The sequence below is a fragment of the Seriola aureovittata genome, chromosome 3 (assembly GCF_021018895.1).
Source record: "Seriola aureovittata isolate HTS-2021-v1 ecotype China chromosome 3, ASM2101889v1, whole genome shotgun sequence".
NCBI classification, from domain to species: Eukaryota; Metazoa; Chordata; class Actinopteri; order Carangiformes; family Carangidae; genus Seriola; species Seriola aureovittata.
Genome location: NC_079366.1, coordinates 17,082,233 through 17,095,585, shown reverse-complemented (window position 1 = coordinate 17,095,585; position 13,353 = coordinate 17,082,233). Strand labels below are relative to the sequence as shown.

At 41.8% G+C, this 13,353-nt stretch overlaps 1 protein-coding gene across 2 annotated transcripts in view; it reads left to right on the top strand.

Annotated features, from left to right (window-relative positions):
• Positions 1 to 13,353, top strand: part of pax5 (paired box 5) — a 53,165-nt gene that overhangs the window by 7,422 nt on the left and 32,390 nt on the right. For both annotated transcript variants that reach the window (XM_056372453.1, XM_056372452.1), the window contains exons 2-3: positions 8,787 to 8,952; positions 12,499 to 12,696. In XM_056372453.1, coding sequence (XP_056228428.1) covers positions 8,787 to 8,952; positions 12,499 to 12,696 — 364 coding nt within the window. The remainder of the gene's footprint in view (positions 1 to 8,786; positions 8,953 to 12,498; positions 12,697 to 13,353) is intronic.

The window sequence follows — 13,353 nt, the reverse complement described above, 5'->3', positions numbered from 1 at the left end:
TTTCTCTCTTTAAAGGGGACCGATAGCTTAACCGCTTTTCCATATCCCACTGGAGGTCACGGTCTCAGTAAAGTGGCCGACTGAAACGGGGCATCCGGTGGCATTTTTAAGACCCCTCATATCGCACCGGGGCCCTGCAGCCCCACCGTACCGATGGAGATTCACTGTAAGCACGACCCGTTCGCGGCAATGCACAGTAAGTTCATGCGTTTATAATTCCCTCAATCTGCATGTTCCCATCTGCACTGATCTGAACCCCCCCACTACCACCACCACCACCAACAACCAGACCTCCAACTCTGTGTGCATATGCAGCAAGAACAGCGGAGTAGTAGCATTTCCAGCTGCACCATACACTGCAAAACAAAAACAAAAAACACCCTTCCTTTCAGTCTTTAAGTCTACTTTAATTTGTTTATTCAGGCTATCTGCTGAAAGGACACAAAAAAAGAGTATGCAAGAGTGTTGAAATAATGTGAGCACTCGCATTTCGTTCATAGAAAACCAGCCTGATCCAAGATTCGTGCAAATTAAATAACGTTTTAATGTTGGATTGAGAAATTCAAGATGCTGTAATTTATTTAAAAAGGAAATAGCTTTGATACTGGGCAAGTGAACGATCTCTTCCTATATTGGTGCATATTCTTCTTTAAAAAAGAAGAAAAAATAGCGGGGTCCACTTAATGACTTCTTAAGGGATGGATATTTTTTGTAGTGTTTTAAATTCTGGATACATGCAAAACTTTAGGCCTAAATTGTGTTTATATTCTCCTTTGTGCATTTGTTAGCATTTTTTTTAATGTCTTGTAGCATTTAATAAATATAGCCTACACATATACAACAGCTGTAAATTGACAGAATTACTCGTGCAGCTGAAGTGATTTTTTTTTAATTGTGAAATGCATTGTATTGCAGGCGGTTTAGGACTACATCTGGTTGTATTTGCTGCACGGTTTGCTGTGTTTTCCTCTTTGAAGGGAAGAGGAGGTGCAGGGGTCAGAGAGAGAGAGAGAGAGAGAGAGAGAGAGAGAGAGAGAGAGAGAGAAAGAGAGAGAGATCGGGTTAACAAAGCATGACTAAAAGCTGAACTTGATCCACAAGCAGTAACAGTGTTTCTGCACATAACCAGGTTAGACAGACACACACTGCACAGGTGCGCGCGGAGATCTGCCCAGGTCTTATAATAATAACATGGTGAGACTCTGTTGATCCCCCGCAGGGAAATTCTCCTCTCGCTGCCCAGCAGGTCACAGCAACACACACACACACACACACACACACACACACACACACACACACACACACACACACACACACACACACACACACACACACACACACACACACACACAGGTTCAGCCCCACAGGATGTCGCAGGGCTCAGTGTCTTGCTCAAGGACACTTCAGCAGAGCAGGTGCTTTTTGGGGGGGATGTAGCCATGGCAGCACATAGGCTATAAATGGGGGGGTGCACAACTTGGTCACTCAGTCGTGACATGGCGGGCCCTGCTTTGTTTTTCGAGTCCACTTTCCCTCCCCAAATACCAGCTACCTCCCTTCACATGGAATTTATTTGATACAAGTGAAACAACCTGCACGAGCGTTCATATAAACAATAATAGAAAAAAACCCCACTTTTTTTCACAATCTTTGAGCACAAAAAACTGAAAGGAAAATCAAATCACAAAACAATAGGTCCTGTTGACTTTTTGCTGAACCCCGTTGAAGAAATCCCCACATTCAAGATCTGAAATGAATATCACGTTTTCAGTTATAATCATCTCCAAAGATTGTCTGTATTGAAGATCCAAATAATAGGAAATAATTGAATTAATAACTTGACGTGTGCTTTTAATAAGCTGCATTAATAACATTTTTTAATGTACACACACTTTATATAGCCTGAAAAAAAAAGATTTCAATAGAGTCCCATACTCACGATTTGCATGGTGGATCTGCCTCTGCACTAAAAAGCTGAATAAAGCGTCCTACAGGTATTTCAGCGTGTAATAGATTGTGCATTATACATTTTATTGCAGTTTAGTACCGGAGAGGACCTGTGTTATGTGACTGACAGAGGTTCCCACGGTGCGTTATCCTGCAGGATAGAAAAAAGAGAAGGTCCAAAAGCTAGAACGAATCACGTTTCCTCTTCCCTGCCGTTTCACCAAAGCCAATGATCCGCGGTGCTGACGGTCACAGCGCAGCTGAAGTTATATATGTCAAAGCGCGGAGACGCTTTAAAACGATTACACCTAAAAAATGTCAAAGGTAGAGAGAGAGAGAGGTTGGGATGAATCGACTGTGACGCGTGGAAATGTTGTTGGGCGAGTGGGGATGTGCTGTGTTTCTCTGTCAGTGTGTGGGTGTGCACTCTATGTGTAGTGTGAGTGTAACACTTCAGTAAAAAAAAGGCCTAAATTTCACAACGTAGGAAATCGCTGTAGCATATGTGTGTGTGAGAGACAGGGATTTTAATGCTGTATTTAGAGTTTGATATTGACTTGTTAAGTTTTTATGTTCTTGCCTTTTTAAAACAAAGATTTTTGAGTGTGTCACAGTCAAAATCCGTGCACAATGTGTGTGTGTGTGTGTGTGTGTGTGTGTGTGTGTGTGTGAGCTCCACCTAAGCGGTAGCAGTTATTTCCAAGTCTTTGATCACAATTTTTTTGGTTTTAAGAAATGAGATTTTACCTGGAGTTACTACTTTATTCGTTGAGTTGAAGATCCCACTCGTTACGTCCGGTTTGGTTAAAACAGTCTTCTATGTTGACGTTTTTTTTTGTTTGTTTGTTTTTTTCTTGGAATACATATATTAATATCTTCCATGCTTCATATCATCCTGCTCGGTTGCACCTTTGCTGACTTTGGCGCGTGTTTAGCGTCATGACGGACTACACTAGCCTATATAGCAGTGATGTCTTAAAAATCTATACCAGGTAATTGTGATGATAATGAGCTGAATTTCATAATCACGCATTGTGATGGTAATAGTGGCGTGCTGAATATTAAGCAGGCGAAGCTGTGGCCTACCTTAGTGATCGACCCATGAGTTAGCCTAAAGAGAAGAAAAAACAACTCTGACAGGCAAAATGATGTAGGCTATTAGGCCTATATGGCCTGTAATTTGAATAAAACTTTATCCTGAACTCTGCCCACTGAAAATACGCAAGTTAACATATAATGATTATAGGTTGAAGTAGGTTTCATTCATTTCTTTTACTCTGTCATACAAGCATTTAAAAAAAAAAAAAAAAAATCAAATCACGTTTTTTTCTCTGGAAACAGACTGTTTTTTTCGTTTTAATAGAAGATAACTACTGATAAATCGAATCGTTTATTAACAGGTTTTTCCCGAGTCGCACTTCACCAACAAAATATTAATTATTCCACATTTCATGAGAAAAATAACACTATACGTCCAAAACGCCTGCCTGGCACATCTCACAGATCTATTCAGTGTTTGCTCAAGGAAATGTGCTTCATCTGTATTCTCGCGGGCAACTTTCCAAACAGGTTTTCAGCCAAAAGTAATTTCTAGTTCCCTCTTTTCTTTCTTTTTTTTGACAGAGAAAGAGAGAGAGAGAAGAGAGAGAGAGAAACCGGTGGCGTTTTGTTGCGATTTCTCTTTTGCTTTATTTTTGAGTCGTCAGGCCGTGACGAGGCAGATGAGAGATGAGAGAGAGGGGGGGGAGGGAGCGAGGTTGGTGTGCAGAGAGAGGGAGGGAGAGAGAGAGAAAGAGAAAGGGAGAGAGAGAGAGACAGAGGAATGTAGAGAGACAGAGAGCCTAATGGACCTTATTTTCTGGATGGGGGAGCTCCAATATATTCTGCTTTATCTCTGTATTTTTTCCTCCTGGAAACAGTGAATCAATCAAACATTTAAGGAGGTGGTGGGCTCTTAAGTCAGCTCCTATAAAGGGCAAATAAATAAAATACAACAGGGATGCATAATGACTCCTGGTCCCCTGGCTGTCTCTGTCCCTCTCTGATTCTGTTTCTCCAGGATGAAATTGAAGCTGCTGCCTCTGCCAACACTTTCCCCCCTCTAGAGACTGTAGGTCCGGCGTTTATAGAAAAACCCTTAAAAGCCAAGACCCCTAATTTGGCAAAAATCTTTGTATCTAATTTGCAACAAAACCTCCCAAGCTGGCCAATGTTGATTGAATTTCTTGGAGCAAGTGGTTAATTTGTTTGGTCAGTGTGATGAATTACTGGAGCTCTGTCCCTAAACTCACACAGCTGTGAGGGAACATCAGCCCTGGATGCTTCTGTGTGGCGACAGATTTCCAAATGATTTCTTTTAGGCATGCTGACCACAAGGAAGGGATTATTCCCCCTATAATGCTATGGAAATCTCTGGGCATTTCTTTCTGTTACAATCCTTAAAACTGCAAGATTAACTCCTCTAATGACTAATATTCTATCTGTGTAACAACACAGCATATAGCCTTCAAAATGAGAACTTAAATCACTTATTCAGAGAATTATACTACAGAGGTCGATAAACAAATTTATATAATTTATAAAGTTTTTGCGTTCGTACCTATCAGTATTTATAGGCTTGGAAAAATAAATTTCAAACACATAATCCCCATCGCCTAACCCAAGAATGGTGAGAGCCCGAACGTCTAATGCCGACAGTAAACACACAGATAAGTAAATAAATAGTTATCTGGAGGTTTTTGTGGGTCACAAGTCATTCCTCTCCATCTCTTTACAAAGCAAGGCGTATTTCATGCCCTGGCCCAGATAGGAAGGGTGAAAGGAACCATTTCATTTACTCTTATCTGAGAAAGAGAGAGAGAGAGACAGAGGGAGAGGGAGAGGGAGAGAGAGAGAGAGAGTCTTTTCTGCAGATACCTGTGGTGAGGAGGACGTAGCACAGTAGGCTTTTTTATAAACCACCGCGCAAAAACTGTGCTTTTATTCAGCGAAGCAGGCAGGAAAGGTTTCAGGAAATAATAATAAAGAGAGGAGGGAGGAATAATGCCTTTTTACAACCATGCACAGCGTTCACACCGAGCGAGAGAGTGTGTTGAATTTGTCCATGTAGGTCACCGGGCTCGTTCTGGCTGTGAGGAATATCTGAAAGTGTGTGTGTGAGTGTGTTTGTGTGAGTTTTCTCTTTGCATCTCAGTACCCAGTGAGACGTTACGATCAGGATTTCCAGTAAAATCGCAGGTATCAGTCACAGTAAATCACTGGATTGCTCCTTTTTAAAAAAAAAAAGAAAGTTAATGACACAAACACAGACAAAAAATATAAAACCTGAATGGTTCAGGGTGAACTGTTGGCCTGCAGGGTGCTGAACTTGAACTCCATGGCTGAGTCCGACTGGAGACCTTTGTTTTATGCCATTCCTCATCTGTCTGTTCATGTCTCTGATCATCTCTTGGCTATAAACTTTCTGTTAAATTCATAAAATGTCTCAAAGTACATTAAACAAACAGTGGAGTTCAGCGATATAACTAAAACTGACATCACTTGAACTCACCCATTGTCATCAAAAACTATCAGCAGACTCGCAGGAAGTCAGCAAATTGTCAAAATAACATAGGATAACAAGAATGCTATACTTACTGACTTAACACACTTAAAACAGCAGGCAAGGGACACAGAGAGCTGCAAAAGTGAGCATCTGAATGAAATGTAATGTATTCAGATGTAACCTAAGCAGAGTCCAGGTTGCTCTGACTCCACCATCCATCTCTTGAAGAGCCGCGGCTGCCAGTTTCATCGACACCACACAGTCCAAATAATCTGTGAACCAGTTCACCACCAAGTTGAAACTGTTGAGTTTTCTCACTATCCAGTGATTGATTGTCTTCACTGAGGGATGACCGCACATCTAACGTGTTGGGGTCCATTGTCATCGCTGATGGCATAAAGGAATATTAACACTTATGATATTACTTAAAAAGAACTTACTACCTCATCTTGAAATGCTTTTTATTGCAGGTCAGTGAGACTGTTGGGTTTATTAAAAAGTGATTAAAATCAAAGCAGTAGAGTCAGAGTTATCCTGACTTTTATTCCCTGTGGGTCAACCTCCATGAACCCCGTATCCTACACTTCCCACAATGCAACTCTATAGCATCTGCATGATTAAACCCTCCAAGCCCGTAAATGCCACATCTCCAGTTTGTGAAGGAGGCTTCTTTCTGTAGTCACCAAACCCAAACTGAGATTACTCTGATGACATTACTCAGGTTATTTTCTTCAGACTTTGAAGAGCTACTACGAGGCTACTGTTTTTACAAGCTGAGCAGGGCTCCCCATGTTGAATAAACTGATTCTAAAGTGTAAAATCAGTGGAAAGCCCCTTTAAAATCTAAAATACTAAAATACATTTTCTTTAATTAAGTGGATTGTTCCTTTAGTCAGACAGGTCTGCTGAGAAACCTGAATGCTTTGGACACAGCTAATGCGATTATATTGTCTTTAAACTTTATCGTGGTTGTTACATTTCATGCCATTTAGTCTTTGAATCTTGGTTCACAGGGCCATTGCATAAATGGATATGACTCTGTCTTTATATATTGCTGTCTTTTCTTAAGAGCGATTGCTTTTCAAATTGTACTGTCTGCAGCCGCCATCTGCATAATGAAGCTTCTTCTTCTATCTTAAAAGATAAAGTAGTGTGGAAGAGAGTGACCATACACATCAGCCGCTTGGAAATAGCTTTGTTTGATGTCACAGAATGAGACTCTCTAGACTTCACATTTCAGTATTTATCCTCCATGTGTGGACCTATTTATATTTTGAGCTGGAGGAAGGTGTGTGTGTGTGTGTGTGTGTGTGTGTTTCTTTATTTTATGCTGATGGTGAACAGAAGAGGAGGACAGGGGGACAGGTTCAGGGGACAGCTTTGTGTTTTAGGGGGTATCCCTACTGGGGTAATGTGTTTAAAATCTATTACCCCCACAGCTAGGATTAGCGAGTGTGAGTGTGTGTGTGTCTGTGTGTGTGTTTCCCCTAAAGACGTAATCACTATGGTAATACAAAAGCCAGTGGATTATGTGGTAGAGAAATTCTGGTTGATTTATACTCTGCCTTTGGTGAGATATATACTGTATATACACATACTGTTGTAGAGAAGGAGACAATTTTGCCACAGAAAGTCGTTATTTCCCTCGTTCTCACTCATACACTCTGTATCTTGGTACTGCTGAGGATACAGGCTGATACAGTGGTTAGCATCGGTTTACGCTGTTGCCTCAAAGCAAGAAGTTCCTGGTTTCTGACCTGGCTCGGCTCACTGGAGCCTTTCATTGTGGGCTTCACATACAGTAGGTGTGAATGCGAATTGTGACAGGCTGCCGTTGGTACGGTGTGTGTTGGTATGGCTCCAGAACAGGGTAATTGAAACTATGGATCCAGACTATATTTCTATAAAAATCATCAACACGCTTGGTTACTTTTCTCCAATTCACATCTATTTTCTGCTTGTTGTTTCTGCTCCATTGTCACTGCTGTTTAAATCTGTCTGCTAAAAAGGGAAGTTTGTCATGTCATGTGTCTTATGGCTACATTAAAAGAGGACTGAAGGATTTAAACAGGGTATAACAGTATATAATTTTCAGTTATTAAATTATGACAAGGTTCAAATATTCTATTCTAGTCTTTTCTAGTGTATACCAGTCTTGCTCTCTTTCATTAATTTCCTTTCATACTTTCATCTCTTCATCCCTCAGGGGGAATATTAGTGGTATCTTTAAGTAAGGGGCTGGGGCAAGGCCTTGGTCAATAATTAATTGAAATCCCTTCATTTACTTAAGATCTCAGCGTACTCTGCCCTGGGTGAAAATGGGCAAACTTTGCACTTTGGAATACTCCAACTGGAGCAATTATGCTGAGCAAGACAAATCAGTGGCAGCAAAGAAATCAGATGTATCTGAGATAGGTAATTGACTCCAGCCAGGAACCAGCAGTTCTGTGATACAAACCCGGAAAGTTATGATATTTCTTAACCAAACGAGCTGAGATGCTGATGAGATTTTCAAAAATAAATGATGATAAAATAATCAATACATTTTTTTTTTTTACCAGGTGTTGTCCCACTGAAACACAGTAGATGACACAACCTCAAAAACCAGATCTTTGTAGAAGCTTTAGTGAGCAGTTGTCCTTTAGGGCGAGAAGAGGTGGTATTTAGCAAAGCCGGACTGTGGATGTTTATCTCCAGACTGGAGTGTAGCCATTGGATAAAAGACCCTGATGACCAGTAATGCAATGTCTGTCCAAACTGCCCTTTGGCAAGGCATTTTACCTCTAGTTGCTTCAGTTGAGCTGTTCAGTAGTTATCAATGGAAGACTGCAGTTGCACTGAGCAGTGGTAGTGTGTGAATGTGATATTTGTGTCGAACTCTGATATCACATCTTAGTTTAGTTTAGTTTTTTTTGATAGTAAGAAGGTTAAAAATACATCAAATGAAAAACCAGATTATCAGTGGTGGTCAGAAGAATCAATCAACCTAACTTTGATCACGCTGAGCTACCTGCTGTGAAACATTCATGACTCTTTTCTGCCGACTTTCTGTGTTTTTTTTCCAAAAATTTAATTGGATGAAAGACAAGGCCTTGGACTCTAATGACCCTAAATTAATATGTTTTTATCAGTGAATTTTTTTGATCACTAGGCAAGTTTAGTTTTTTATACAAATCGCTAAATTCACAATTGTTCAGTCTTGCATGTGGTCACTCACATTTGAGTTTATCTCTGTTTCTCTGTTTCTCTGTAAACCACTTTATATTTCTAAGCCCGTCTTTTCTCTCTCTTCTAGGACATGGTGGAGTGAACCAGCTCGGAGGTGTGTTTGTAAACGGCAGGCCCCTCCCTGATGTAGTGCGACAGCGAATAGTAGAACTCGCCCACCAAGGGGTTCGGCCCTGCGACATCTCACGCCAGCTACGAGTCAGCCATGGATGTGTCAGCAAGATACTGGGGAGGTAATAAGCACATGAGCGCCTGCGACCGCGTGGTGACAGTCCTGTAAAACATTCACAGTTGGACCTTTTTAACAAACAGTGTCCAGCAGAGTGTGAGATGGCGTGACCTGACATGTCACGGCTCGGACAGTTGGCTAAGCTGTATAGAAATGGTCGTCCTCTTGGTTTGACACCATCCTCTATTGCTGGACAGCTTGAAATGTCTGCGCCAAACATTGCCAACTTCACAAATCTGGCTCCTTTTTTTTGGGGGGGGTCGGAAATAAACTCAACATGTGTCAAACTGAGGCTCCTGTGAGGTGACACTGACTCTTTCAGTGTCAATTCTGTCATTTATTCAATTCCCTCAACGTGCACGAGCTGCTTTTTTAGTTTTGCCTGCCTTCATTTTCCCCTGCCCCTTATTGCTCTATCTCACTTGTCTCGCTTCGCTCTTTACTCTTTTTTTTTTTTTTGCCATTTCACCTTCCTCTCTTCTCTCTGTATCCTGTATTTCTCGTCTGACCCCTCTCAATATTTCTGTGTCTCCACTCACCCCCCTTTTCTCTCTCTCTCTCTCGCTCTCTCTCTGTCCGTCTCTCCCTCTGCCTTTTCAAAGCTAAATTCAAGAGTAAATCCCTGCTCGTTCCGTCCCCCACAGAAGAAAGGGGGACAAAAGGGAAAAGATTCATCACTTTTTGGAATTAGCATCAAAATGAAAGTGGCACCATATTTCTGCACCCCAAAAAAAAAAAAAAAAAAAAAAAGGACAGAGGGAGATGGGGAATGGGAGAAAGACAAGAACAAGGAACACAATCAAAAGGGAAAAGGCGTGTTCAAGAAAGAAGAAGAGTGCAGGAAAAAGAAAAAACGAATGAGAGACAGAGACCATTTGTGGGGACGGAGGGGAAGGATTAGCTACAGCGACCCTCAGCTATATCAAAAAATGTGTAGCTCATTGTTCTCCCTTGCTTCTCTTTCTCTCTCCCTCTTTCTGTCTTTCTCTCTCTATCTCTCTCTCTCTCCCCTGTCCTGGCCGTTCAACTCACTGAAGCGTTACCGTGAGGGGGGGTGGTGGGGGGTGGAGGGTGGTGGTTTGGTGGTGGTGGGGGGATCGAGGGATGGAAGGAGGGAGGGTGGGTTGTTTTATCCTCTCCTCTCTGTCTCTTTGGTGCCAGCAGAACAAAAACACCAACTCTACCACCCTGTGTGTATGCGTGTGTGTGTGTGTGTGTGTGTGTGTGTGTGTGTATTGGCTCATCGTTGTGCGGATATCAATAACCACGCTCGTTTATTCACCAATGATTCAGCTGTGAATAATTTAAATAGTTTTCCATTTGAAAATAGATTGTTTTTCCTTTAGCTGTGTTTATACTCCAGCTGTGAATAGTCACAACGTGCAACACAGCCACATATTGCAACATGCACACAAACACACACGCACGCACTTCAAAGAAAGACAAGGAAACGCACATTTACTGGAACACACATCTTCACGGAAGGGATTACTCTACCGTACAGCGGTGGAGGGAGAGAGAGAGAGAGAGAGAGAGAGAGAGAGAGAGAGAGAGAGAGAGAGAGAGAGAGAGAGCGCAGCAGGTTTAAGACTGACTGACAGCTTGCATCCACACACAGCATCCCCCCCTTTTCTGCAAGCTGAGTAGCGCATTTGCTGTCCTCCCACCCCCTGCCCCCATGCCCCTTCTGCATGCAAATACATTCATGAAATAGCCATGGTGGACACCAAACGCCTGAATCTGTGAGTGTGTGTGTTTGCATTAGTGTGTGTGTGAAGGTGTGTGTGTATCCATGCCACCCTCTTCTTACCTCTGTGTCACAATGTGAAATTGCCAAAGAAAACAAAAGCCATTCACAGGTCGAGTCAGGCATTAGAAATATATATTTTTTTCTTTCAGGTGTTTTAGTGTGTTACATTTACACTCAGTCATTTAGCTGACACAGGTAGCTACAGCAGATTGTGACGACTTCAACGTTACAACTAACTTCTTGCTGTAATCACTCCTCCTTGCCTTGAAGGGATTCCTTGTGAAAGTAGGAAGTAGTTAACAAAATCAACTGTCCTAAGTCCAAAGTTTTAGTCTTATGTTTCCTTGCTGAGATTCAGCGGAGGGACAGATGGAATTTCATACTAAAAAGACTGTGACTTTGTAACATATCCACTAGATTTGTCTGACTCAGATTCATATTAACTTTTTTGCACATAACAATGAGGAGTTTTTTCATCCCATTACTTCATTTTTCTTTGAAAAAAAGACACAAGACAGGAGGATCATCTTTTACAAGATCAAGAGCGGGTGAAGGAGAAGGGCAAGGAACAGGCCAGTGGGACTTGAAGCATGTTTTGAAAAAGAGTTTTGAATTTAAGCCAGAAAGAAGTCGTGACTGCAGAGGAAAGGTCACCCATCCACCTCTAGAGCCAGGAGGGAAAACAGTAGAGACTGAGTGGAACAATGTCCAAATCACCACCAGGAGGGGGGGGAACTAAAGGGCCAGAAAAAACACAGAAAGGTGTATTTAAAAAAAAAAAAGTCCAGTTTGTATTCGCTGAGATCAGCAATGAAGCAAAACTCGACATAACATACACATAAACATAATTAACTGAGAGCTTTGATGCTGCCAATGAAGTGATGATGTGATTCCAGCAGTGGTGTATTTCAGCTTTAAGAGGTAAAGACGGAGGAATAATCAAACTGCAGAAAAGTGTCTCACATCTCCATTTTAAAGGATAAAGCTGGTGACATTTCAAATGATCGAGGAGTTTGAGTCGATCCCACATGAACCGTCCTGCTGCTGTAAATACTTCCCACAGCACCAAATGTGGATTCATCCACGGTTGAAAATAGACCCCTACAAATACATTACTCATGTTTAATTAATATTTGCTGAAGCTACAGTGCCTGGCTATTCTTTGTACACTTGGCTTATTTCTTTTTATTTGTCTTGGAAACTATTCTTTTTTGACCATTTTTTATAGATTTACATCTTCAGTTGGAGCAAGTGCTCTTTGGTGCCACAGACAGGATAAGGAAGTTGGAAAATACTGACAGACAAATAAATGCATGGTTAGTTTTGGGGAGTGGTGACTGTAAAAAAAGTATATACTGACATTATGTAGTTTGAAAATCATCAAATATGAACCTGTTCAGATTCTTATTGAGGAGGGGTTTGATTACTTTTCCACAGTCACCTGCATCAGTAAATATTGTTATAACAAGAGCATCAATGTCAGATCAGCTGATCAGGTCACACAGTTATGAATGTATAAACTCTAACCTGATTAAACAACTGATCCTTATTCTTACACGTTTTTATTCCAATTTGAATCTATTAGATGCCAGATTTTTAATTTCAAGATAATAATTTCACCGGTTTAAAACATCCCATGGGACTGGAAGCGATTCAGAATAAAAATTACAGAAACAAGTTTGGATTTACAGGTTTAACCTTGCTGCAGCTTTTATTTTTACACTTCTTGTAGTATTACTACAACCTTCTTGTGCTACTCCCTATGACCAACACGTGCATCTTCCGTGCTTTGATTGGCAGGTACTATGAAACGGGCAGTATCCGCCCCGGGGTAATCGGGGGATCCAAACCAAAGGTTGCTACACCCAAAGTGGTCGACAAGATCGCCGATTACAAACGCCAAAACCCCACCATGTTTGCCTGGGAGATCCGGGACAGGCTCCTGGCCGAGAGAGTGTGTGACAACGACAGTGTCCCCAGCGTCAGCTCCATCAACAGGTACTACAGTCTGTGTAATCTGTGTGTGTGTGTGTGTGTGTGTGTGTGTTTGAGTATCAACTTATAGCAACAGGTACTGAGTGTAGGTAGAGCACAGAGGGATATAATACTGTGTTTCATGTGTGTGTCTGTCTGTGTGTGTGTGTGTGTGTGTGTGTGTTTGTGTGTGTGTGATTGGGAGTGGAAAAGAGAATAGCAAAGAGGCCCCAGTCTCCATATGTATGAAGTGGCTGCAGCTCAGTGGTTCAACACGATGGTACAATGACAACCCTTTCCCCTGAGCATAGAAGCAGAGAGAGAGGGAGGGATAGTGAAATAAGAGAGAGAAGGAGTGAGCAAAAGAGGCAGACAAAAGAGAAGGAAGGTGTGCAAGAGTAAGGAAAGAAATAGACACAAAAGGAAAGGAAAGAAAGGGAAAGGAAGGAAAGGAGAGAAGAGGAGAGGAGAGGAAAAAGGGGAGGAAAGGAAAAGAAAGGGAAGGAAAGAGGAAAAAAAAGGCTTGCATGAGCAGCCAAGCAGGAAGTGTGAGGCCCCTCTGCCATGTCAGCCTGCCTCAGCCACTTCACACACATACACACACACACACATACACACACACGCACACACACACACACACACACACACACACACACACACACACACACACACACACACACA